This window comes from Hemibagrus wyckioides, linkage group LG13 (genome assembly GCF_019097595.1).
Source record: "Hemibagrus wyckioides isolate EC202008001 linkage group LG13, SWU_Hwy_1.0, whole genome shotgun sequence".
NCBI lineage: Eukaryota > Metazoa > Chordata > Actinopteri > Siluriformes > Bagridae > Hemibagrus > Hemibagrus wyckioides.
The window spans coordinates 13,950,570-13,976,695 of record NC_080722.1 but is presented as its reverse complement, the minus strand read 5'-3'; the positions used below and the strand labels follow the sequence as shown (position 1 = coordinate 13,976,695).

Here is a 26,126-nt window from a genome sequence, read left to right as displayed (position 1 = left end):
GCAGAGAAGTGCAGTGTAATACACTCTTGGATAGCTGGAGTCTTTTCATTTCTTCATCAGAGCAAAGATTTCAACTTAACAGTCATCCTAGACCAGACTTATCTTGAATCATTCGGAACATATTCTCTTGATACGCACTGTAAAGCTGACCCAGACATAACACTGCTGCTTGCTCAAAGGCACAGAGAGTAAGGATGCCTGATCATCATATCCAACACACGTCTGTATTTCAAATGAACAGTGCTGGGAGATGCACAGAATCAGAGCACATTACATGCAACATCCACTTAACGGTTGGGACCCTGCCTGTCTTAGGATAGTCAATTTTACCTGCAAGAGAGATTTATGAAGTTCAGCACACTTCCAGTAACAAGAAATCTTAAAAAAAAAAAACTTCCCTAATCCGACATGCATTCTTACCCGGTCTTTAGTAAGCCTCCTTAGATAAGTTTGCAGCTCCCCCAGACTGTTTGTAAGGAGGTCATTAATAGCTAGGATTTGGTCACCCTCATGGAACAGATCAGAGGACTGCGTATGCTTCCAGTTGGACACACTGCCGAGGAACAGACAACATACCATTAACAACTAAAGATTTGGAGTTTATAACTTGAGTCTGTGAATCATAATCAAGATAAATCAATGATCCTTAAGTATAATCAAAATGCTGTGTGGAAAAAGAAATAACGTACCATACTTTACCCCCTTCCTCTGAGAGGATCACACGGTTTTTCAGCTCATCATGACTAACAAAAATGTCCTTCTCCACAGGAATGCCCATTTCACTGAGGTATGCACATATTTAGCATTAAAAGACATTGTGTCATCTGAAACCAAGTCACATTCTACACTACATTCTACATTTGCATTTTGCTCACCTTGCTGGTGAAATCTGGCTGATCAGAGCAGTGGAGCCAGTGCCCTTATTGCCAGTCTGGAGGATCGAGTTCTCCAAAACATTACTTCCCTCCAGACTTCAAAACAAAACATTTTCCTTCGTTACTAATTAGACTGGTGTTTTATTTTTAAATTATAACAGGAAGATTTAAAATTCAAAACCTTAAGAAATACATCAAATTATAAAACATAAGATGTTATGTTATAAAATTACAGTTCTTTAAAAGAACTATCATGACATTGCAATTATTCAGTCTAGACTAGTGTGAATCATCTTGCACGGTTAACTGGACTTTAGGAGGTGGGGGAGTCTTTCTTCTTTCATGTATGTAAGCAACAATGTGGGACCAGAACTGGTGGTTGGAGTGGTTAAGGCCCCAGCACAACCTTACTCCATTGTTGGGCAACTAAGCAAGGCCCTTAACCCTCCATGCTCCAGGGGCCCCTGCGCTCTGACCCCAACTTCCTCAGCTGAGATATGTGAAGAAAACTGCTCCACTGTGCTTTAACGTTTGTGTGGTGATAATAAAGGCTTCATGCCCTCAGTTCGACTGACAACACGGAAATTGTGATGTAAACCTTTTATTAACTACTACTGACCAGGCTTTAGTATCCCTTTCCACTTGCTTTGGAAAATCCTACATTAATCCTCTAAAGATTTGTACCAAACTCTCACCAGTTCTTCAGTGGATTCTAATTGTACATACAAATTGGTATCATAAAGAGTGTGGTGCTCAGATTAAACATCCTTTTAATACACTTATAGTATACATTTGTGGAAGAATTATGATTTATTATCTACACCATCCTAAAGAGGATGTGTTCAGTTTAGAGTCTGGTTCTTCTCAAGGTTTCTTGTACATGTTGTCTCAGGGTGATTTTCTTATCAACCTTGCCGCAGGCTTGCCCATTAGGGAGTTAAATTAACATCAAGAACTTCAGTAAAGTTGCTTTGTGATGGTGTCTACTGAGAAAAACTCGATTCAAATAAAATGTAAATAAAGAGAACTTTTTATTTATTATTTTTTATTTAAATTTTCCTTGTCATTGTATGCCGCTTATTAATGAAAAAACATAAAATATACTACATAATATTTAACCTAAATTTAACATCAACAAAATTTATTTTCATCCCATTTTCTTTTTTTTACCTTTGACATAACCCATTCTTATAAAACTTTTTCTTAAAAAAAATTCTCTTAAAATTTCTTTTTTAGTAAAATCTACAAAAAAAATCCTTAAAATAAAAAACAGACCCAGCGAACAATGGCATACATTTTAGGTATGAGGATGTAAGTTCATTGCCAGGTTTTCGTCATTTAACACCAACTCTCAGACTTGTTCAACAAGTTTCGTTAACTACTCCATCTTTAAACACAACACGGCAATGGTTTAGCTATGATGACCTCTGATAAACAAGAATGAGTTTCAAGTTGTTAAGCAAAAGGTACTTATAGAACAAGGAAGAGCTTTTTAAGATTCATCTAAAAAAAAATCACACTCAATCACAAAAAGATCACCACTTACTCTGTCTGAGGAAACAAAGATTCTTCATCCTGAGCCCCTCTCAGTACCTCTGTCCTGTGTGTGGATGTGAAAACATGTGGACATGTAGTTTTTCAATTCAGATTCACATTAAATACACTCACAGCACTTACCTTTAGGATGAGTATAGATATTATATTGGTATAAATAATAAAAACTGGTTAAATAGCTAAACATTTTATTTGCTTTTAAACCACAGCACTGTTTATTGTTCAAATTGGCAGAAAACCTCTCTATAACATTTTTAAAATATATAGTTATAATATAGTATCTAGCTTGTTTTTTTTTATTTACAGATGAAATGGATAAAAAGTATGATGTGTTGCTCTTTTAAAAAATAAAAAATATAATCTTTAGGTAAATGCAGTGGTTTAAGAGGAATAAAACTTTTAAGGATTATTAGAAACAAATAAATTTGCATTATACCACTCCAGTGTTGATTCTTTCTCACAGCAGTACATCACATTAGGCTTTACTTCATATGGAATTTTTGCTTTTTTGTTTATGATTATAATAGAAGAATTAATTATTATTTTTTCCCCAGAAAAGGAAAGAAAGGAACTTACACACTTCCCATGTCCATGTAGTAGCTGATGTTTCCTTTTGTTTCACTTTCTTTGTTTATGTTTATTTCATCTTCTTCATCTTCATCAGTGTCTTCACTTTCCTGAGGCTTTACAAAAAATCTTAATGATTTTGTGATTTTGTGTAAATAATGATTTTATGTTAATGTTCTAGGCATTTATGAGTGTGTGTGTGTGTGTTTAGGTGAAGTGAGAACCTACTTGTGATATTGTCATCATGTAATTCTTGGGATAATCATAGTGAGAGTATAGCGAGTTGAAGGACTCGGGGGCAGACTGTCTTATTGGAAGAGATGAAGCAACTGGATCAGGTTCTTTCTGTTAGGAGAAGCAACATGTCCATCAAGAAAATGTGAATAAAATTCCCATTAATATATATGTACTACATTATATGATGTGCTTCATGTGGTAATTTAACTAGGTGTTAACATGAATTTAATTCCATCTAATAAAGTCTGTGCACTTCTTTTCACACAACAAGGGGGAGAGACCCATATACCAGAAACCCAAAAATGATTGACAAATTATTTTTCAAGCTATGCTGAACTTGAGGTCATGTCTATCACATTAGGTTTATTAATAACAATATGTTACTTGATGCTTTCATAATAAATATGTTGAAATAGTATTTGTCCATAACATTACATAACGCTTTGTACTTACAGCCTTGTTATTGCTGATCTCTGTTAAGTGAATTAAAATAGAGCTGTCCTAGGATCTCTAATCTAAGACCTATTTTAAATAGTGTGTGTATAACATTAAAACACACAGAAAGCTTCCTTATATTGGTTTATTGACTTACAGAGCTTACAAACCACTGCTTTCGTAGAAGGCTTACATGTACACACTGATGAGCCATAACATTAAAACCACCTGCCTAATATTGTGCTGCTAAAACAGCTCTGACCCATAAAGGCATGGACATTCAAGTCATGTTAAGCTATGATGGGTAAAAAAAAAATCCTATTCCTTGTTTTATTATTCCTGTGTCCTGTAAGTTGTGAGGTGGGGCCTCCATGGATCTGACTTTTTTTGTCCAGGATAAAACATCCACAGATGCTCATTCTGATTAAGATTTGACGAACTTTGAGTCTTTGTCAACTCTTTGTTGAGTTTCTAATAATTTCTAAGCATTTTTTTCTAAGTGCATTATCCTGCTGGAAGTGGCCACTGCCTTTAGGTGATACTGTTGCTGTGAAGGGAGATACTCGGTCTGTAACACTGTTTTGTAGGAGGTATGTTTAACATTCAGTTGAATGCCAGAAGGTTTCCCATTCCCCAGAGCTTTGCCCATTTTTCCTACTTTCACCACATCAACTTTGAGAACTGACTGTACAGTTGGTGCCTAATATATCATTTATCCTTAATATATCATATATCCTTGACTACCATTGTAAGAAGATAATCAGTGTTATTTACATCACCTATCAGTGGTTTTAATGTGATGGCTGATCATTTAGTACAATATTAATGATGTTCGATTGTCTGTTCAAAAGAGTTTTTTTGGAGAATGGAACTGAATATAAAGCAGATTACAAACAGTTTTATCAGTTTGGCCCGGCACCTCACGATAGACAAGCCGTGAGTTACAGTTTAATCTGTAATATGGCAGCTAGAATTAAGGGAAGTGGGACATTTAGTGTTTTCCTTTTTCTATAATGGAGACAAATTGCCATTAGTTCAAGCATTAGTATGATCCTGTTAGTGGTGTCTCACCTGTTCTTGGTTTTCAGACCATTTTGCATCATGATAAACATACAAAGGCTCAGATATTGACCTACTTTTCCTGAATTCCTATTAAAAAAGAAATCAATTCAAATTAGCAGTCTGTAGGTTGTATATTTTCAGTTAAAATGATTTTTCTTCAAAGAAAAGTATGCTTCATGTCAGGTTTTTTTCCTTCATTTCTCTGGACAGTACCTCTGAGTTGGGCAGTGTGTTCAGAGCCTTAAATATGGCATTAAACCAGTCCTCCACCTCATCACTGTGAAGAATATTTTATAAAAATCTTTGTTAGTTTTCACACCTAGAGTTTTCACACCTCAAATGTTGCAGTTTTTAATCATTTGTTTTTACATTCACAAATTAAATGGACTTTGATGAGGTTTTTCGAATGCTGCTATGAATCATGACTAACCTGTTTTGTCCAACCAGGAAATATTCTCTGTTTGGAACCTTCATGTACAGAACACAGGATGCAGAGCATCTAAAGTTTCTTTGTATCCACAATAAAATCGGGTGTGACTCTGGATGCCGGAAAAGCAGTGAGACCCTGAAAAAACCCCCAAAAAAAACACACACATCAAGATCCCTGGATCAGATCCCTGGATATGATCCATTAAATAATCTTTAATATTCAGAAAAAAATGTTGTATCAGAAATACATTCAGAAATATGTTTATCTGCTTTCCCCTGTTCTTTTCTTTGGTATTTCAAGTTTTATCCACACTCTAATATCATCCTAATGTCTCCATTGTATGAGGCAAATGTGGGTTGTATTTTTATTTATAAGTATTGTTTATTGATATGGTTTTAAGATATTAAAATATCTCATCATTAACAAAAAGGCCATACAACTTGTTTGCATGGTTTACAGCATGCCAGTGTATACAAGAATAATATTTTAGTTTATTTTTCTTATTTGTTGATAATTAGTAAATCTATTCATTCTTTCACATACATTACTTCATATTAAGCTCTATTTGATTGTATTAAAAAATTAATTTAAATGATTAATGATGAAGAATAATGCTCATATTGAGCTGTGATGAGTAAAAAAAGGATTTTTACTATTGACTAAAATGTATAACGATAATTGGTTGTCATTAAGATTTATTTCATTTATTTATTTAAATACATTTTTTACACTATTTTTTGTTTTCGTTTTATTGTGATAACTGCAATATAACTACATACTGATCCTCACAGCTATTCTTTAAAATTTTCATTTTCTGTTTCATTTTCTGTTGAAATATTAAATACCTGCTTTTAAAATGAGTGCAAAAAGAATTGCCTCAAAGTAAGCAAACTGCTAAGATTACCGATAAACCGCTGTTAAATAGCAACTTGAGAAAAAGGAGCAGTAAATGTATAAAAAATACAAATATAAAAAATGTTAAATTCCAAGGTTTCTAAATTCCAAGCTCCTGATTCACCTAAGAGATTTGATAATCATATAAAAAATATTGTAGAAACCCAGCAGTTAGATCAACTGGAATATACAGTTGCAAAAAAAAAAAGATCTTCGATTAATATAGTTTTAATGCTTATATACATACTGATAAAGGTTGATTTGTCCTAGAGGTTTCTCTCTTCTGTTTTCGTCCTTGAAGAATTTCAGCTCGTATTTATTTGCAGTTGTCTTATCGAGCACAAAGTACCTCCTCTTCCACGATTTCTGCAAAAGTTTACAAAAGCAAGAAGTCACACAGAAATGTTGTTGCAGTAAAGCTGTATTAAAAGATTCAGCCCTATTTAGATAAGGGTTTATTATTAAGTAGTATACCAAGGATCTGAAAAGGGTCTGTGGGGGTGACTTGTACAAGTAGCCAGACTGCACCTCTTCCATGTTTGCCGGGACATGGTATAACCTGGAATTTTTACTTGCTAGATGGGAAATATATGTAATAATGTTCAGGGTTTGTCCAAAAAAGATGAATGTTAAGTTCAGCACTCAACTATGAGGCAGACATACCTGAATTCTTCAGCTTGCTAAACATTTGGACACTGTCGTAAGACTTCCTGAAATAAAAACCACTTCTGTTATTTCATATGTGTTGATGTGTATCAGTGTGTTACATTTACTATTTTAACTAATACCGAGAGGAAGCAAACAGAAACAAGGCTATCAGAAACATACACAGGAAAATGAGATATTATCCAATCGTCTATAATTAAATTGTTATTCAATTATCAGTTATTAAATGAATTTATTCTTATGTGAATAGAAAACACTAGTGACCAAGGTCTGTGTGAGTTACTAACTGTATAGGCTTAATAATCAATCGTACACATTTTAATAATAAATATAAATTGTCTTGCAGTGTGTGTAGTCATTTTCTCTAAACAAAACACCACACAATATTAAATACTGGTAAGAGAAAAATAACCTGCTAACATTTAAATATTATACACATAAATCAGAATAATATATTAAGTGCATATACAGCACATTTTTATTTGCAAGTTTGCAAGTTTGAAAATATGCATGAACAATTTACGGTTACAGAATAAATCACATAATTTGTTAAGCATGAGCATCCAGAGTCAGTTGGTTCTAGAAAAATGTGTCTTCTTAGGCCAAAAGAATTTGCAAAAATAAAATAGAAACATTCTTCTTATTATTATTCTTATACACTTCTTATACACGTCTACTACCACCACCACCACCACTAATAATAATAATAATAATAATAATAATAATAATGATTTAAATAAATAAATAAATAAAGTAAGTACGTAAGTAAGTAAGTAAGTAAGTAATAATAATAATAATAATAATAATAATAATTTAAAACATTAATGAGATGCTGGAATATAAGCAAAACAGTACAACATTATATATTTGTTTTTGTTTGAACAAGATTACTGTACACAGTGTTATAATGAATCTACCTAATTGAAAGAGATAAATCAGTGCTGGGTTGCATTTCTTCATTAATCTACGCTGAGGTTACGCTCAGTAATTATCTTATAGAATTGGATATTTTACCTGAAGCAGAAACTGATGGTCCTCTGCACCACTCTAAGTACATTCATCTAATGACACTGAGGACAAGCCCAAGGTATTTAATCATAGCTTGTGAGATCATTAAAGGGCAGGGCTTCAGTCTTCAGATGTTTTCTATCCAGATAAAAATCTGATGTTTTTATTCACTTCAGAAGTGGGCACCCTAATTTTCTTTTCAGCTCTATAAAAAAAAATCTTTCTGTATTCAGTGTGCTCATATCCTTGCCTGTTATTTGACTCGGTCTGTGGGCTTGTTTAAATAAGCTCTTTTCTCAGCTCTTGAATGATAGCAGGAGGAAGTTAATTACCAAAATAAATAATGGCATGGAAGTTCCTGGGGGAATTTTAGCATGAGGAAAGGAATCATAACTTTATATGACCTAATATATATATATATATATATATATATATAAGGTTATTTTTCATACCGCTTCATTTTCTTTGCACTGTACCTCTCAGCTCAACATTTCTAATTATAAAGATGCAATTGTTTCTTCAAAGTGATTAATAATAATATGCATCATCTTACTTGTATGTGGATCCATACAATTATTTAATAATAAACATGACACTTGTTCATCCCACTTCTGAGCACACAGCCCTGATCAGTGTTACTCATTATTTTACTCATCTTGTTAGTCTTGTATTTACTCCTGTATATAATGACACAGCTCCTACATTCCTTTCTCCTGGCTCTGCTGCAGAGTAGTTTTTTTTTTTTTTGTCGAGCTTGGCTTCTGTCTCCATTTTGGATTTCAATTAGGAAAAAAAAAGAGAGATCATGAATGTGATATCTAGCATTGTTCACATAAAAATAAAATACCAGCCTACTGAGAAAGCATGACCAGTTAATGGGACCAGCTACCAGCTTCCTAAATACAAGAAAAGATGCTCAAACTAGGGCATCTTTGACAGTGTTGATAGAAAGGAGCCTTATGTTTTTGTATAATAGTTTAAAAAAATTGTTGCTACTAATCTAAATTTTAGACAGTTAAGAAAATACTAAAATCTCAAACATCTGTTGTTTGTTTGGTTTAGTATTAAAGAAAGATGGTGTACCAGCTTGAACAGCTAAGCCTTTGTGGTCAGAGTAGTAATTTGTCATTAGAGTATAATCAGATCTGGATCAGATGGTCCAGTGGTGACAGCATGTCTTAATTATATTAGAGATTAATGGCCAAACTCATTAAATAATACCATCACTTCAGATGCAGACACTGAGACCAATGAATATGAGACATAATCAATCACAACAAGCAACATTTTATTAAATATAATATATACCTGACAACATTGATCTTATCCTAATTGTTTTAATTTTAGTTATGCTTTAATTATTTGCTTCATACACATGATCATATCTTAGATACTGGAACCTCTTTAGAAAGACACCAAAGTACACGAGAGAGACAATAGATTTTCACTTACATAATTGAATGAGCAGTTATTTGTAACGCCTCGTCAGGCGGAGGAGTGTTAGAGTCCATGTGCAGATTTCGTAAAGGACGGTGGGCAGAAATCGTGGTCAAGATAACGAAAGCAAAGGGTCAAAAAAAAAAGCTGTTACTCAGAAAACTAATCCAAAACACAAATCCGAAACTCGAGGTCAAGAGATAAACTGGCAAGGTCATACACAAGGTAACTAGACAATAACAGAATAAAGGCTTGGCAAGTGACACAAACGGAAACAATGCTTCGCAATGAGGCTGAGGTGGCGCGCTGCTTAAATAAGCCTCAGTACTGGAAGTGGCCAGAGATAGTTAATATTCGGGCGAGGGCTCCCTCTGGTGTTCTGGCCCAGACTGTTGTGTGACAGAACCCCCCCCCCCCATCCCCCCCCCCCCCCCCGGGCCGGTCTGTAGGGAAAGTTCAAGTGAAATTCTTCGATGAGTGCAGGGTCCAGGATGTCCTGCCTATTGACCCAGCAGCGCTCCTCTGGACCGTACCCCTCCCAGTCCACCAAGTATTGGAGGCGGCCACCCTGTCGACGCAAGTTGAGAATGGTGCGAACGCGAGGGAGCCGTCGATGTCCAGGGGAGGAGGTGGTTCATGGGTTTCGGAGCGCGTGGTTTGAGGTACATGATAGGGCTTGAGCAGAGATACATGGAACGTGGGCAAGATACGATAAGAGGCAGGCAGGTCCAGGCGATAAGAGACAGGATTAACCTGATGAACGATCTTGAAGGGGCCGATGAGTTTGGGGCTGAGTTTGCGACAGGGTAGTTTGAGTTTCAAATTACGCGTGGATAGCCAAACTCTCTGACCCACCTGGTAGGCTGGGTGAGGCCGACGTCGGCGATTGGCCTGAATTGCCTGTCTTCGTACTGCCCTTTGAAGTCGGACATGGGCTCGCTCCCAAGTCTCTTGGCTACGTCTAGCCCAGTAGTCCACTGCGGGGACATCGGAGGGTTCTTCGGACCATGGGAATAAAGGTGGTTGATAGCCTAGTACACATTGGAACGGCGTCAGCCCCGTAGAGGAATGGGTTAAGGAGTTTTGGGCATATTCGGCCCACGGGAGGAACTCACTCCATCTATGTTGCTCCTTGCTGCAGTATACTCGCAGGAACCTCCCCAGCTCTTGATTCAGGCGTTCGGTTTGTCCGTTGGACTGGGGATGATATCCCGAGCTCAGACTGACGTTGATCCCCAATTGCTTACAGAACTCCTGCCATACTCTAGAGGTAAACTGCGGCCCTTGGTCTGATACTATGTCCTCAGGGATGCCAAAATTTCGGAACACGTTATGAAAAATAGCTACGGCGGTTTCCATAGACGTGGGTAGGCCTTTCATAGGGATGAGTTTACACCCCTTGGAGAACCGGTCTATGACGACCATGATCGTGGTGAAGCTCTGTGACTCGGGGAGGTCTGTGAGAAAGTCTATAGAGAGGTGCGACCAGGGGCGTCGTGGGATGGGTAGCGGTTCCAGCAGGCCCTCAGGCAAATGGCGGTCGGTTCGAGATTGGGCGCACATGGGACAGGAACGAACAAACCCATCCACATCCTGATTTAGAGAGGGCCACCAAAAGGTCCGGCGCAGTAGCTGAGTAGTGCGGTGCATACCTGGGTGGCCGGTGCTGGGGCTCTCGTGGGTCCACTTAATCAGTCTGTGACAGAGTGTCGTGGGCACAAACCGCTTGGAGGGTGGACAGTTTGGGGGGGGGTGCCTCAGAGGTGCAGGCCCGTTCGATCTCACCCATGAAATCCCAACGTATAGGAGCAACCAGCACAGACGGCGGAAGGATGGTGTCCGGGTGAACGGAGGGTTCGCAGACTTCATGAATTCTAGAGAGCGCATCTGCTTTTCCGTTTTTGGACCCAGGACGATAGGTGACCGTGAATTTGAATCGCAAGAAAAACAGTGCCCACCTGGCTTGGCGTGAGTTCAGACGCTTGGCTTCCCGTAGATAGGCTAGGTTACGGTGATCTGTAAGAATGAGGAACGGGTGAACTGCCCCCTCCAGCCAATGTCTCCAGTCCTCCAGAGCAGCCTTCATGGCTAGTAGTTCCTTGTTACCCACGTCATAGTTCATTTCCGTCGGGGTTAGCTTACGAGAGAAGAAGGCACATGGGTGTAATTTGCCTGACTCTGGCTGGCGTTGAGAGAGCACCGCCCCGAGGCCGCTGTTGGAGGCATCAACCTCTACTGTGAACGGTAAGTCTGGTCAGGGGTGCCGGAGTATGGGGGCAGACGAGAAGCTTTGCTTGAGCTTACTGAAGGCATTGCTGGCTTGGTCAGTCCATCTGAGTTTACGTGGCTTCCCCTTTAGTAACGAGGTCAAGGGACTGGCTATGGTACTATAGTTCCGAATGAATCGGCGATAAAAGTTAGCAAACCCCAGAAATCGCTGTAAGCCCTTAATGTTGGTGGGCTCCAGCCAGGATGTGATCGCTGATACTTTGGACTGATCTATTTCTATTCCTTTTTGAGATATCACATAGCCCAGGAACGTTATGGAGGGACGGTGGAACTCACACTTTTCCAATTTTACGAAGAGGTTGTGGGCTGCTAAACGGTGAAGTACGTCACGAACGTGGGAAACATGTTGCTCATAGTTGGATGAGTAAATCAGTATGTCAACTATGTACGCTATAACGTGACTGTGGAGCATGTCTCTGAACACTTCATTTATCATAGATTGGAAAACCGCTGGGGCGTTGGTGAGTCCATATGGCATGACTAAGTACTCGTAGTGTCCATTCATGGTGTGAAAGGCTGTCTTCCATTCATCTCCTTCTCGTATCCGAATCAGATTGTAAGCACTGCGCAGATTGAGCTTAGTGAATATTTTAGCTCCTTGTAGCTGTTCGAGGGTGGCCGGGACTAAAGGGAGTGGATAGGGGTACGGCACAGTGATGGCATTCAGACCGCGATAATCAATGCATGGCCGGAGCCCTCCATCCTTTTTTTCCCACAAAGAAGAAACCCGCAGCTGCCGGCGATGTAGAGGGTCGGATATATCTGGCAGTGAGGGCCTCTTCGATGTAGTCCTCCATGGCCTTTTTCTCAGGGATGGAAAGAGGGTAAACTCGACTCTTGGGTGGTGTGGTGTTAGGCAGGAGTTCTATGGTACAATCCCATGGTCTGTGTGGTGGGAGCCTGGTCGCGTTCTCTTTACTAAAAACCTCCTGCAGGTCGGAATATTCCTGGACGAGGAGTGTGAGCCTGAAAGCAGTTTTTTATGCAGGAAGGAGCCCACCTGCGGATGTCACCATTCTTCCAGGAGATATCGGGGTCATGAAGCTGCAGCCAGGGGAAGCCCAATACTACGAGGTTAGATGGGGAAGAGATGACAAAGAATGATAGTCGCTCACGATGGAATAACCTGAGTTGGAAGTCTATGGGTGGTGTGTGATGAGAAATGAGGCCCCCTCCGATGGGTTGGTCGTTAATGGCGGTCACATGGAGTGGGAGCACACATGGGACTGTGGGGATGTGAAGGTCGTGCACCAGATTAGCGTCAGTGAGGTTAACCGCCGAGCCCGAGTCAATCAGCGCTGTGACACAGAACTTAGAATTAGCAAAGAGCAAGAAAGCAGGAAGAGAAACCTTGGATAAATGCTCAATAGTCTCTATCTGGGTTGTAGCTGGCTTCTCAGGACATTGAAGCACACGGTGGCCCGGTTTGCCGCAGTAAAAGCATAGCTGGAGCTTAGTGCACCGCTCGCGCTCAGCCTCTGTAACTCGAGCCCTCCCTAGTTGCATCGGTTCGGTTAGATCCTCTGTGTGTTGCTGGATATCCATCATGCGGCGTGGCATAGCACGTGAACTGGTGGCTGCAGGTCGGTGTTGACGGCGCAGGTTGTCTAGACGAATGGCAGTGGAGATGTATTGGGATAGTGTCATGCTGGTGTCGCGGCAGGCCATTTCTGCTTGTAATTCTGGGTTGAGTCCCTCGCGGAACACCGCCATGAGAGCTGTCACATTCCATCCAGACTGAGCGGCCAACGTGCGGAATTTAATGGCATAATCCGCGGCCGCGTCCCTCCCTTGGCGCAACTCCAGCAACTGTACAGACACCTCCTTGCCTCCCGCTGGGTATTCAAACACTTCCCTGATTAAGTTCCCGAAATAATCCGCGGACGCTTTGACTTGGGGGTCTGAGTCCCAAACCGCTGCAGCCCAATCTAGCGCTCTTCCGGTTAGCAGAGATAATATGAATGCGCACCTGGTTCTCTCGTCGCTGTATGCCTCTGGCTGATGAGCGAAATAGTTATCACATTGACGAAGGAAACCCCTGCAGCGATCGGCGGATCCATCGAACTTTTCGGGTAAGGCAAAACGAGGAAGTTCGCTGCGTACGTGGAATGCCGACGCCATGGCGGCTATTTGTTCTCGCGGCTGTTGCTGAAGTTGTAGATTAGCGGCTTTCAGCGAGTCAACCTCTTCCTGATAAGCACGAAGGAGGGCTCGTTGTCGCCATAACGCCGCTCGCATATCCGCTGGACTCATTTCAGGCGAAGCATTCTGTAACGCCTCGTCAGGCGGAGGAGTGTTAGAGTCCATGTGCAGATTTCGTAAAGGACGGTGGGCAGAAATCGTGGTCAAGATAACGAAAGCAAAGGGTCAAATACCAGAAAGCTGTCACTCAGAAAACTAATCCAAAACACAAATCCGAAACTCGAGGTCAAGAGATAAACTGGCAAGGTCATACACAAGGTAACTAGACAATAACAGAATAAAGGCTTGGCAAGTGACACAAACGGAAACAATGCTTCGCAATGAGGCTGAGGTGGCGCGCTGCTTAAATAAGCCTCAGTACCGGAAGTGGCCAGAGATAGTTAATATTCGGGCGAGGGCTCCCTCTGGTGTTCTGGCCCAGACTGTTGTGTGACATTATTATTCAGGATTATTGTTGTTAATTTTGCTGTTACTATTTAGAAGAAAAAATCCTTATTATTGATACAAATACCCCATAGCAGAATTCTTCTTCTTCAGCATGTCCCAGCTTTGGAGTTTGGGGTCAGATCACAGGGGCAGCTATGAAACAGCACCCCTTGGGAGGGTTAAGGCTTTTAAGGCTGGAGCAAGGAGGGTTAAGGTTATTTCAAAATATATACACACATGGGGATATTCTGGGACTCTTCATGGGAAACTTCTGGGCTCTGTTGTACCCTTTGTTCAAGGGTCCAGCTGTGGCAGTTTGGTGGTGCTGGGGCTTGAATCCCAAACTTCTGATCAACAATCCAGAGCCTTAACCACTTGAGCCACACAGTGACCAAAACACAATGTCAAATTGTTTCAAAATATGTACACGCATGGAAATATTCTGGGAATCTTCATAGGAAACTTTTCTCCAGCTTGCCTTCAAAACAGACAAAGCAGAAAGCGAGTAAAGATGAGCCCTTATTTAAATCATCTTGAATTAATGAATTAACTACCCCCTCCCAAAAAGATAAATGTACATGTGCTCACCTATTTCTTTTTCATGTTGTTCGTCTTTGCTTGAGTCTGATCTTGCATCTAGTTTCCACTCAACCCTCTATAACCTCAATACAGTATGTCATGTTATTACATCATTTATGTAACAAAGACAAAGCATTGAGAATGAGAAGAATAAACACACCTGGTCTGTCTTTAGTGAATTCGGGGGTGCACTTATATCTCTGATTCTCCCATATTCCTAAAGTTATACAGAGATAATAATTGTACATGATGTCCTCCATGTATAGCATAGTGCTAAACTAAAAGCACAACAAAATTTTTTTCGAAGAGCAGAGAAACTCTACCTTAGGCTCAAACAGCTTGTGTGGACGATTATACATAGCCTCATATAAGGCACTGAACCACTTTTCAATCTCTAAACTGGAGAGAGAAATTTGATGCGCATAGAATCAGAGTGTGGTTTATACATGTGAAAGAACAAATTGTAGATAAGCTGAGAGAACGCTGTAGAGAAACACTGTAAAGAACACCAAGCCATATATTCTTGCAGTTATTCCTGCCTAATATAACACTTCTGAATACTGAATGTCTCAGAACACGGTTCAATGAAATTAACCAGTTTTCCAGTTGACTTTAATCCTATTTAGCCAGATGGAAAAAAATAATTAGCCAATACATGCTTGATATAAATGAAGTTTTAATCACTTGAAACACTTGATTCAGTTTAATTAGTGCAAGCTCTTTTTCAGATTTGATTCTAAGCTTTCCCATCAGTGAAGTCAAGCTTTCAAAACTGAGCATTTAAAACTAATTTAAATAAAAGATTTGCTTGTTTCTAAGGATCTGAACAAGGAAAAAATAATTTTGCTCCCTCCCTCAGCCCATACCTGGTTTCTCCAATGAGAAAATAGTCTCTGTCTGCCACTTTCATAAAAAGAACACAAGAGGGAGAGCATCTGAAATTCTCATGAACCCATTTCCACATCGAGTGGATCTCAGGATTCAGAAACATCGACGAGACCCTGAAAGACAGCAAATGTTCAAAAACCTTTTGGACTTATAGCTATTGAATTCTTGTTGGTTCTCAGAAAGTTTGTTATATAAAAAAGCTGAACATACTGAGACAGATCAATGGCTCCAATTGGTTCACTGTTCTTCATTTCTTCACTTTTGAAATATTTAAGATGGCATGTAATTTCACATTTCTTCAGAAGAACAAAATACCTCCGCTTCCATGATTTCTGCAATGTTAGCAGATAAAGGCAAAAAGAGATTACTTGGTTCTCTTTAACAATATAGTGCTTAAAAAATTTGACAGTGACATCTGCTTTTTAAAGAACTCTGTAAAGAAAATTAACCTGTAATTTAAACAGGCTCGCTTGGGGGGACTTATACAAGTAACCAGCACATAACTCCTCCATTTCTCCACCTACAGTGTGTGAAATGTTTTAACTAGCAAGATAAAGCATCATCAGTCAAAAAGCAAAGGCATACAAATTTACTATATTTATAATGAAATACTATTTATACTTACTTAATGCCATTTTTGATGGGGTGTTTTTGTGTTTGTAGATGGCTGAAAAACACCAGGATTAGCCACAGAGTGAGCTCTGTGACATTAAAAAAAGGTTTCTGGTTTTCTTTCACAATTGAATTTCTTTCAAAATGCAAAAAATGCCGCTTTACCTGCAAACCTGCACTCTGATGTCACTGCACCTTATCTGGTCAAACCTTTCAACATTCTAGATTATCAAAGTTGTGTCATCACAGGATATTTTTTATAGAGCAGTACTTCCTTGTTTTGTGTAATGCGATCCCATGCTGTTCCAGTGCTTGACAGGCTTGGAATTGCAAAGCATCAGTATTGTACACAGGAGAGAATAGTAAGGGAACGAGCATTGCTACCAGACACCTGTTCAGCCTTTAATGAACCCCTACCCTAATTTCCAGTCATCTTATAAATGTCTAGTGTCAGTCAAACAGCCATAAACCCGGTGGCACACATCAGGTCAGCAGTTGTGTGGCTTGAGCTTGTCTCCATGAACTTTATCAGAATGCTGGCTGTGTTTCTAGAGTTCAGCTCCCTCTTTCTTTCTTCTCTTCTTCCATTCATGCACGCACCACATTCCTACCATTTGTGTACGCCATTCACTAGAGCCCTGAAGGTCACGGCCACAGGCTATTTTCAGAAAAACCGGCACTATGACTTGACTGACAAATTGGCAGTTACTCAAGAATAACACAAAGACACAGACACACACACATATGCACAAAGACATTTATAAATACAGATACAGTTACTTATCAAACTAATTTACAACAACCAACAATTTACGACTCTTGATTTGCATCTGTTCTCACATATCCACAAAGTCTCATCAAAGGCCTTTGGCATAAATGGCAGATATAAATAGAGCTTTTTGGATGATGGCCTCTTATTTAAAGGAAGAACAATTGGACAGCAGTGTTCAGGGTGGCTTGTTCTTTCTATAACAATTAAAACTAATATGTGGCCAGATTTATGGACCTCTCTGACAGAAATTGAATATTTCCCAGGGCGCAAGGACAGCAGGTGCCATAATGGACATCACAAAACCCACCCCCCTGCCTTCGCCTGCCTGCAGTGGAATATAAAAGCTGGAGTCTAGGGTCTTGCGATGAGGAACTGCCTGCTGGCATAGAGGGAGAAGGGAAGATTTTTTGTGAAGCACCATTTTTCTAGACGCTGTGGAGCTGACGATTTATTGGGGCTATGAAAACTCAATCTCAGGTAAAAGTGTCACTCAGCTGTATATTCTGTTAAAATGATTAAGTCAGAATGAAAACCAGTTTCAGTGCATGATCTTTAGTCTTAACATGTCTCATTTTAGGACAATCCTGTAAAACAGCAGGAGCACTTGAAAAAGCAAAGGGACATTCTTGCTTACCGAATGAAAAAACTGTCAGCAAAGCAAGAGTACTTCATTGTAAGTCATAAATTCACAGTTTTGATTTATATTAATAGTGTAGTATATTAATAGAGTAGTTCTCAACAAAAGAAAATGTTGATATATTCTTTTTATATGGTTCTGGTCTGCTAACTATCGCAGAAAAACACAGCAGAACTGAAAGAAAAGATCAGGAAGAAGTATGATAACATGAAGCGAGTGCTGGATGAGGACATGCAAATCACAATGTGCCAGCTAGACATGGAGCAGGAGGCTATGGAGAGAACCACTGAGGAGAACATAGAAAAGTGCTTCCAACTAATTCAGGACCTGGAACAGCAGCTAGCTGAGACCGCCAAACAGCTGGACCAGGACAAAGCACGTGACTTGGACCAGGTACTGCCTGAAAAAGAGATTTCTTCTCAGTAAGAATGTGACTTTCTTCTAGCGAGTCTTACTCTTGATCTGTTTTTTTTCCATGCAGATTGCAGAGACAGACAGAAGGTATGTACACATTGGGCTGTTAGCACTAAAAATTGGGGAAATGATGGCAATGAAATGGCTGGTGCACCTTATCGGGAGAGAAAAGACATCATTAAATCCATCCACATTCACACAGAGCTTTAGAATTCTCACTCTAATCCATGTATCTTTTTCATTTTCTCAATCTGCTTTCTTGCAGGATAATGGAGACTTTGAAGGCGACAGATCCAGAGTGTTTCCAAATGGATGAGTTTAAGAATGAGCAGTTGCTATGTTTAACTATTAATTTGCTCCTGTTCATCCGCTCACAGGTTCCTGTCACCAAGAAACTCTTCCAGAGCTGTGAGACTCCCATCTATCACTTATTCTTCCTCAAGCTATACCAAGTGTTAATGTTTTTACTGCTTTCGTGTTGTAATTTTGTATTTTTTCGGTATACTGCAATGATACATTGCTTTGTTGTCTTGTCTTCCTCTCTCAGATGCCCAAGAGGTGGTTCTGAACCCTGATTCTGCTCATCCGAAACTCATCATTTCCCCAGCAGGAGACTCAGTGACATACACAGACACCTGGCAGGAAGTTCCAGAAAACCCTTCCCGCTTCGATACCACCCTGAACGTGATAAGTCAAGAGGGTTTCAAAGAAGGCCGCAATTACTGGGAGGTGCAGGTCAGTGACAAAACCTACTGGGAGCTGGGACTCACCTATCCCAGCATCCCCAGGAAAGGTCGTGAGGAGCAATGCTGGCTGGGGCGCGGACCCGAGTCCTGGTGTGTGGAATACTTTAATGGTGACTACACAGCGTGGCACAATGGGGTTCCCCATGAGCTCACCCATTTAACTGGGAGGAAATTCCAACGTATCGGGGTCTTCTCCAGCTCATATGGGGGTCTCGTGTGTTTCCTTGGCTCAGACACCATGACTCCGCTATACAGTTTTTGTGTAGGCCCATTTACAGACGCACTTCATCAAGCTGTCTGCCCTGGTCATGACAACCAGGGGACCAACTGGAAACCACTGCTGATCTGTGATGCCTCCAAGTCTGCGCCCACTCTGTGATTGGAAAGGTTGGAGAGATGGCAAGGCCAAATAAACTGAATAAAAAGCAGCCTATGTACAGTATAACAGTGTGATTGAATGATGTAAAATACAGACAAAAACGAATTACACACAAAGCAGTATTTATGTTTTAATACAGCGGTATGCATTAATCTATTATTTTAGATGCCGTCATTTAAATCTATTTTGGCTCTAAATTAAAAAAAGAAAAATGGCATTCAAAAATTTATATAGAATTCCAATCAAGATCAGTTATAATAAAAAAAAATCAAAACATTTCACATATGCACTGAGTCAAGCTTTTAAAACGTTTTTTTTGTTTCAGAAATCCTTTTATTTCAACACTAATGGAGAAAATACACTTTCCTTGTATAGTATAACAGGAAATCTTGCTATGTAGTGGACAGTTCATTATAACCTCCAACTAATGATACAGTAGCTGCCTCTGTAGATAATAATCTGACTGAACATAAGATGAAAATCATTTTCACGATCATCATCAACTTTCATACAATAAGTGCTGCTTTTATAAATTGCTGTTGTGTTTAGATTAATGCAAATTTCTTTTTATTTAGAAACAGTAGGATCATCAAGAGTAACTAAAAATAATAGTTTTGTTGTTATTTAAATGCTATAAGTCAGCCCCAAAAACCCAGGGATGATGTTCCACCTCAAAGAAACTTAAAATCAATACACTTCAATGCTTCTTGTGCTTTAAGTTTATAGTTTTTATATAAATTATAAGCCATAACCATTTAATGATTTGTAATAAAACAAATAAAAATTCATAGTGCACTGAACCTTGGGCAGAGACAGGTGTAGATACCAGTGAAGCACTATTTGTTTCTATTGTGTGATTCAAGAAAAGAACAAAAATGATCTTTAGCTAGTGATGTAAGCCAATAATAATAAACTAATTCGATTCAATTTATTGATCTAGCTCCAACCACTTACCACTGCATTCACCTGATATATTTAATTGTAGGCAGTATCACATTATTACAGTGTTGTTACAATGGTAGTTATGATGGATCAAATTCAGCTGTTACTCCTGCAAGTTTACTGCAAGAGGCGTATTCGGGTTGTGAACACATCTGTCTGTATATAAAAAAGATAAAAGAAGAAATACAAAAAATGACATTACTAAATGCTTCTAATAGGCTACAGGTCCATAACCTAACATGAATATTTCACACTGGTGTGGACAAAGAACGGCAATATTAATGTTCAGTGAAATAAAAAAAAAGGTATAAATAATGAGCAGTAGCATACAGTGTCAATAAAGAACCACTCCTCTGAAGAATCTATTAAGCGTTCAGAATAAAGTCAGAAAGAACCTGCTATCCCACACAAACAACACTAACTCTAGCTATGTCTGGATCATCCCTGAATATTCAGACCATGTGGTCACATCCTGTCAGTTAGTCAGTCAGTATATTAGTCGTCAGTCTCCAGCTTTGACTGTGATGTGAAAATGTGGGTGGTCAACATACTTAAAAATGAAAAATAAACAAAAGAAAAGAAAACAGAACAAGACTTATGAGTAAAAAAAAAAAAAGGAAATCAAAGACCATAAAGAGACTCTGAGGTCATATAGTTATCAGTTAAAATAAAGCTCTTTGGTCAGCATAGAGACAACACAGGGAATCTGCTTCTTCTCACTAAAGCGTGGGTCTTCAGACCAGGACTCAAAGTTGTTTGCCACCATGTAGTTGACACGTGTGAGGACCTGCAAGATTTCCAGTTGCTTGCCGGAGTCATTCAGGATGTTACAAAGAGCTTGGATGAACCAAGAGCCCCGGCCGGGATTCCTCCATGAATAGTAACCTGAGCAAGAAATGCATCACTGTATCAGGCAGCATCTGATGCACATACAGTTTAGGTCATCATTAATAAACTGCTTTCATAATTTAGTCAAAAAAAAAACAGATTATATTTGATGTAATGAAAGTTTCTATCAGAGGTTAGGAGACATTTCTGCAATGGGAAAGACTTCAGGACTTTACACTTTGGGGTTTGCCAGTAACCTGACAAGTTGCATTTTTTGTCTGAGTAAAAGGAGAAAAAGGAGAGACTGGTGAGGGAACAACTATTTATAGCTGTAAGTGATAATAGGAAATAAGTTGGCTCGAAGACATTCCAAGAGATTAAATGTAACTACATCCGGATAATGTGTCATTTTTTAACAAATAGAAATAGAATAGTTTGGCGAACGGCTGTGGTCTAAAGAAATTAAAACACTTCATAAACCAGCAGGTGCTGTTAATGGAAAATAATCACCCACAACCCCAACATTGTTTTTCCCCCCTATAATCGCAATCCCTGTCATGTTTTATCCATTATTTACAAATAAAACACAAAAATTACTTTCACTCTTCTGCAATTTTTTTGGAATAAGAAATTTAAAGGAGGACAGTATTAAGATCATATGTTACCTGGAACAGTGGAGTATGCAAACAAGAAGTCTGCCTCCACTGGGATTTTGTGTCTTGGGTTCGCATCTGTTTCTACAACGTCATGAGGTGTTCCTGAGTCAGTCTGTATACCTTCATCGAACTCTGAACCTCGACATGCCTGTGAGAATAACTCATTAATATCCTCCACAAGCAGACAAGAAAGAGTTAGCAAGGTGAGTGACCATGCTGAGTAAAGAGAACTGTGTATATACTTATAACTTTTATGTATATACTTATAACTTTTATGTGTATATACTTATAACTTTATGTAGGTCCTTTTCCTTTTCCTTTCCCTTTTACCTGGATGAAGAAAAGCTTGGGTTTGCCTACAAGACTCTTGCACATATCTCCTCTGAAGAGGGAGGTTATGTTTTTGATGGGCATGGCCCCGTCTGTTCCATATATCATGCCCTCCTCTCCATGGCTTAGCAAGATGCAGGCGAAACAGGAACTTTCGGTGTGATCCTCTTCTGACACTGATGCAAACACATACACACACACACACAAACACACACATTAGTGATTCTAGATGACTAACAAAATAGCAATAGTGATCATCTGCTTTTTACAGTGTAGGTTAGATATACGCAAAATACTATGACCAACAACTACAACTGCTTAAAAGGACGACCTTATATAAAGTACAATGAACCTTAATTGGTTTAATACCCAAAAGTATAAAAATATGTTGCAACAGTCTTTTTCTGTTGTGAGACTTGTACAGAATATTTATCATTACAGTATCAACAAAATCAGCAGTGTTGTCTGTCTGAATAACTCACCTTTTTTCAGTATGCTTGTCATTTTTTCACAGGACTGGTCGTTGTAGATGGAAACTTCAAAACCAAGGTTTTTAAAGCATCTGAACAATTCTCCTGCATCTCGGTCTGTGCCATTGCGTACATTCATCCCTTAAAGCCACACAATGAAACGGCTATTTTTGTATAATAGATATACTAAACATATTCATACTGCTATACCTATAACAAAAACTTTAATAACCGCTTTAATATACGTTGTAAGAGATTTAAAGAAGGCCTACCTGTATCAAGATTAAAGTTCTTATTGTTAATGATGATACATTTTCCCACTTGCGGGTAGTTCATCTTATATTGGCACATTGGAGAAATGATCCTGTAGCGCTGCTCAGAGGACGATTCCTTTTCCGGCGCCTTTTCATCCTTGTTCTTCTTGCTGTGAATAAGGAAACAACAGAAATTCTAAATTTAGTGCAGTGAGTCAGTTTATCATACTACAGTGCTAAAATGGGGAGTTAACCTAGCAGTAGTTAGCTTAAAAAAAACCCCACAGCCATCATTTATATACTTATATAACAAATAACAATACAAGGAAACTACATATAGCTATAACTATTTAAACTGGTCAAATATTAAGCTAGCATTATGTTTGAGTATTTTACATATGTTTGGGGAATAACTATTAAGGACTATTAGGACGACCACTAACAGATTTCTTATATCTGGTTCATTATCATATTTCCAAATATCCATCTGGCAGGCCTCTCTGGCCACTGCACACACAATATGAACAAGTTTGCTAGAAGAGCCTAGTCAGCCAATCAGCCAACCACTACAAACACAGTGCCCCAACACACAGCCCACAGAGTCACTCCTTTGATATTCCATGTGATTCCCCTAACACACAGGGGATGATAAGCTGATTTTGATAAGCTGGCATTAGAACAAACTTACCTGGATTCATCATTTAGCACTGAGGTACTCTGCATCGAAACTGTCCTCAAAAGTGGCCGCTACTGTTTAAATTTTCTTTCCTTGGCACGTGGTGGGTGCTAGGATCCTGACATGCTCCGTACTCAATAACGAGTTGAGTAATGACTGTGCCGGCCAGGAAAGGTGCACACTTACCTGAGTCAGCAGCCACACTACCCCCAGAGCTTTCTACAGGCCCATTCAACTATGCAGCTGAGGTCATGTAGGGCACAACTGACCCTCTGCTGACTGGTACACAATGCAGCTATGGGCCTACAGACTAGTTCATCTACTCTGTGTACAGAGATATTATTTCTAGATAGAACATCGAAATTGAAGTATAAGGGACTTGAAGCACAAACATTTATCCAATGAGTCACAAATCAAATGTCGAAAAATGCAATATACAGTAGAGGCACATATACCCAGTCACTGATATGCTCTGTTAATATCCTGACAATAAAAATACACATAAAATATCTATCACATAAATATCCACATGTTCTTTAGCTTAACACCTCGGGCATCGATACTGGGCACGTTTGAAGTGATCAATTTAACCTGTTATGCCACCTAGTGGAGAACAGGAGCAGGAATTTTTTAAAGTGAAGTGTTATGAAAGCTGACTAGTTTTTGTATTATTTATTTATTTACAGATACAGACAATGATTTTAACCCCAGTTGTGTAATTTAACCAAACTTTTTGATTATGGTGAGACAAAGACTGCAGGCACTACATAAATGCAGGAATGCTGACTGTATTTATCTATACACTTTTATTTTCTTTTTTCTGATTTGACAAAAATCTAAATGTTTTCTAAAATCATAAGCACTGTTTTGTTGTTTATAAGAAGGAAGTCTGTGATACCAGGCAAATTACAGTATCACACTTTGGACGGGTTTGAAAAACAAACAGAAAGGAGTCGTTTGGGAGTCGAATCTTATATTATGTAGCTGAGACAAATGAATCGACTCTGAGAAAAGACCCGGAAATCCTGTAACCTGAGTCAAAAGTCATCAGACTTTTTTTTTTTTTTTTTTAAATTTCCCTCCTATTTTCACTTTTGTTTTTACCCACCAGAAATAAAAGCTAATTCTAAATATAAGAAAAAGAGTTATAAAAACACCACACTTTTACCCCAAACAGGATGTGACGACAGAATTGGCTCACCTTCCAAAGAGCAGAAATCTTGCTTTACGGTCAGGCTTCGCATCTGTCTCGTCGCCACAAGCCCAGGTCTCTTCCTCAGAGTCCCCAGTGTTAGGAGGCAAAGTTTCCTCATCCATTATATATATCTACTGTAGCAAAGAACCCCAGTGATTATGATTGAGTCTAAAGGTTTGCAGGTTAAAACTGTACTGCAGTGTAATGGTGTCCTGCTATAGTCTTCCAGATCATTTATAATTGATGAGACAGGGGGCAGATAACAAACAGCACGTAATAAATATATATCAGGGATTCAAAATGTTCTGAAGCAAAGTCACTCAAGTTGGTTAAGGTGTTTTACTTTCCCTTGTGGTGCCTTAACCATTTTCTTTGCGGAACTAGTTAACCATAGCGGGCCAACTTTCTGAAAACCCGGTAGTACTAGGCTAAAAAAAAAAAAAAACTACATATTTACATTTGACCTATAACAGCACTAGATTAGTTAGTCAATCGTCTAACAAGCTAGACTAAGGCAGCTATAATAATGTAATATTAGCTAATTATTTTCAACAATAGTACAATCACGAATACCGAGATAAACAAGGCGTAGGAATCCAGGTTAGCTGAACAGCTCATGGGTTAACCTGTTTAACTTGGCCACACTGACAGCTAGTTATTCTGAAGACTAATAGTTAGTGAAAGCATGAAAACTTACTTTTCTCGCGAACTGACTCAAGGCACTGCAAAAGGAGACAGAAAGTGAAAGGAGACCAAATAAACAAAGTTTGTAAAGTACCACCGTGCAGTGCAGTACAGTATTTAAAGACACAGGAACATGTTAGACAGCATGGCAGTGTACAGGAATCTCTAACTAATCAACATCACGTGACCTTATTTTCACTCTTCACTTTGGGTTTTTACAAATTTTCATTTTTTAATTAAACGTTATTTTTCTACACTTACTGGCCTCTTTATTTAGTACATCTATTTTCTCCCATCCCTGATCCTGTTATAAGATGCTTTAGCCATTTAGGTGCACTTTGTAGGTCCTCAGTTACTGACCATCAGGGGTGGATTTAGTGATTTTCGGGCCCTAAGCGATTCCAGGTATGGGAATCTCGTGCTTGTGCAGTACTATAGGAACGTTCCACTATTCATGAATCATGGGGGGGCCCGCATTTGAAAAGATGTAATAATAACGTTAAAATCTTAATGGTTATAGGCAGACCATACAATATATGATAGAAAAGTAATAAGTACTATATGATTTATATAGGCTTCTTGGTATTGGTTGGGGCCCCCTAATTCCCCGGGGCCCTAAGCGGCTGCTTACCTCACTTATTGGTTAAGTCTGCCCCTGCTGACCATAGCCCCAGGACCACAATAAGAATCTCTGACACTAATGGACAGTGTTAACATTTACATTTACAGTCCTGGCATTTGGCAGACACTTTTATCCAGAGTGACGTACAAAAAGGGCTTTGAATTCTCTCAATAAATGCATTAACACTGATTCAATCAGCTTAAAAACTGTTAGGAGTTGTTTTTATTTATTTATTTTATTTATTTATTTTTTTTTTTATCAACATACAACAAAATGTGACAATATGAGTGTTGATGGTGCTGGTACAAGCATATTGCTTTTAAATATCTTAATGTAACTTGAGAACAGTCTGTCAACCAA

The 26,126-nt window shown here is 39.0% G+C and overlaps 4 protein-coding genes across 6 annotated transcripts; 1 reads left to right on the top strand and 3 right to left on the bottom strand.

The window, feature by feature from the left end:
* Nucleotides 1-204: 204 nt before the first annotated feature.
* Nucleotides 205-6,872, bottom strand: LOC131363734 (pleckstrin homology domain-containing family S member 1-like). Its single transcript, XM_058406572.1, has 13 exons — nucleotides 6,718-6,872; nucleotides 6,529-6,629; nucleotides 6,302-6,420; nucleotides 5,161-5,295; nucleotides 4,944-5,007; nucleotides 4,740-4,817; nucleotides 3,225-3,341; nucleotides 3,006-3,112; nucleotides 2,422-2,475; nucleotides 876-971; nucleotides 690-782; nucleotides 421-553; nucleotides 205-330 (listed from the first exon to the last, which is right to left on the bottom strand). The coding sequence occupies exons 1-13, from the start codon at nucleotides 6,740-6,742 to the stop codon at nucleotides 271-273; spliced, it is 1,182 nt and encodes a 393-aa protein (XP_058262555.1). The 5' UTR covers nucleotides 6,743-6,872; the 3' UTR covers nucleotides 205-270.
* A 7,554-nt stretch (nucleotides 6,873-14,426) lies between these two features.
* LOC131363630 (pleckstrin homology domain-containing family S member 1-like) lies at nucleotides 14,427-16,061 on the bottom strand. Its single transcript, XM_058406359.1, has 7 exons — nucleotides 15,999-16,061; nucleotides 15,760-15,881; nucleotides 15,528-15,662; nucleotides 14,985-15,060; nucleotides 14,822-14,878; nucleotides 14,671-14,737; nucleotides 14,427-14,560 (listed from the first exon to the last, which is right to left on the bottom strand). The coding sequence occupies exons 1-7, from the start codon at nucleotides 16,059-16,061 to the stop codon at nucleotides 14,535-14,537; spliced, it is 546 nt and encodes a 181-aa protein (XP_058262342.1). The 3' UTR covers nucleotides 14,427-14,534.
* Nucleotides 16,062-17,186: 1,125 nt separating this feature from the next.
* Nucleotides 17,187-19,224, top strand: si:ch211-28p3.4 (zinc-binding protein A33). The gene is made up of 6 exons (XM_058407207.1): nucleotides 17,187-17,410; nucleotides 17,511-17,606; nucleotides 17,730-17,963; nucleotides 18,052-18,071; nucleotides 18,250-18,392; nucleotides 18,532-19,224. The coding sequence occupies exons 1-6, from the start codon at nucleotides 17,393-17,395 to the stop codon at nucleotides 19,107-19,109; spliced, it is 1,089 nt and encodes a 362-aa protein (XP_058263190.1). The 5' UTR covers nucleotides 17,187-17,392; the 3' UTR covers nucleotides 19,110-19,224.
* Nucleotides 19,225-20,655: 1,431 nt separating this feature from the next.
* On the bottom strand, nucleotides 20,656-25,315 carry casp7 (caspase 7, apoptosis-related cysteine peptidase). 3 transcript variants are annotated; one of them, XM_058407209.1, is made up of 7 exons: nucleotides 25,158-25,315; nucleotides 24,467-24,594; nucleotides 22,608-22,759; nucleotides 22,348-22,476; nucleotides 21,866-22,041; nucleotides 21,545-21,683; nucleotides 20,656-20,936 (listed from the first exon to the last, which is right to left on the bottom strand). In XM_058407209.1, the coding sequence occupies exons 2-7, from the start codon at nucleotides 24,580-24,582 to the stop codon at nucleotides 20,710-20,712; spliced, it is 939 nt and encodes a 312-aa protein (XP_058263192.1). In that variant the 5' UTR covers nucleotides 24,583-24,594; nucleotides 25,158-25,315; the 3' UTR covers nucleotides 20,656-20,709. The 3 variants fall into 3 exon arrangements, with proteins under 3 accessions (XP_058263192.1, XP_058263193.1, XP_058263194.1); XM_058407210.1 differs by having other exon boundaries at nucleotides 24,467-24,591; nucleotides 25,158-25,307; XM_058407211.1 differs by lacking the exon at nucleotides 24,467-24,594 and having other exon boundaries at nucleotides 25,158-25,308.
* Between the last annotated feature and the right edge of the window lie 811 nt (nucleotides 25,316-26,126).

What these genes read in the sequence shown, in the direction of transcription:
- LOC131363734 (XM_058406572.1), bottom strand. Translation starts at nt 6,742, where the DNA reads ATGTTTAGCAAGCTGAAGAATTCAG. An exon ending in ACATGATGACAATATCACAA is followed by an intron (nt 3,113 to 3,224) that starts GTAGGTTCTCAC and finishes TTTTTTGTAAAG; the next exon opens with CCTCAGGAAAGTGAAGACAC. An exon ending in AGCCAGATTTCACCAGCAAG is followed by an intron (nt 783 to 875) that starts GTGAGCAAAATG and finishes TGCATACCTCAG; the next exon opens with TGAAATGGGCATTCCTGTGG.
- LOC131363630 (XM_058406359.1), bottom strand. Translation starts at nt 16,061, where the DNA reads ATGGAGGAGTTATGTGCTGGTTACTTGTATAAGTCCCCCCAAGCGAGC. An exon ending in CGAGCCTGTTTAAATTACAG is followed by an intron (nt 15,882 to 15,998) that starts GTTAATTTTCTT and finishes CTAACATTGCAG; the next exon opens with AAATCATGGAAGCGGAGGTA. An exon ending in TTTCTCATTGGAGAAACCAG is followed by an intron (nt 15,061 to 15,527) that starts GTATGGGCTGAG and finishes TTCTCTCTCCAG; the next exon opens with TTTAGAGATTGAAAAGTGGT.
- si:ch211-28p3.4 (XM_058407207.1), top strand. An exon ending in CAAAGCAAGAGTACTTCATT is followed by an intron (nt 17,607 to 17,729) that starts GTAAGTCATAAA and finishes TAACTATCGCAG; the next exon opens with AAAAACACAGCAGAACTGAA. An exon ending in ATTGCAGAGACAGACAGAAG is followed by an intron (nt 18,072 to 18,249) that starts GTATGTACACAT and finishes GCTTTCTTGCAG; the next exon opens with GATAATGGAGACTTTGAAGG.
- casp7 (XM_058407209.1), bottom strand. Translation starts at nt 24,582, where the DNA reads ATGGATGAGGAAACTTTGCCTCCTAACACTGGGGACTCTGAGGAAGAG. An exon ending in AGATTTCTGCTCTTTGGAAG is followed by an intron (nt 22,760 to 24,466) that starts GTGAGCCAATTC and finishes CCTTATTCACAG; the next exon opens with CAAGAAGAACAAGGATGAAA. An exon ending in GAACTTTAATCTTGATACAG is followed by an intron (nt 22,477 to 22,607) that starts GTAGGCCTTCTT and finishes TGTGGCTTTAAG; the next exon opens with GGATGAATGTACGCAATGGC.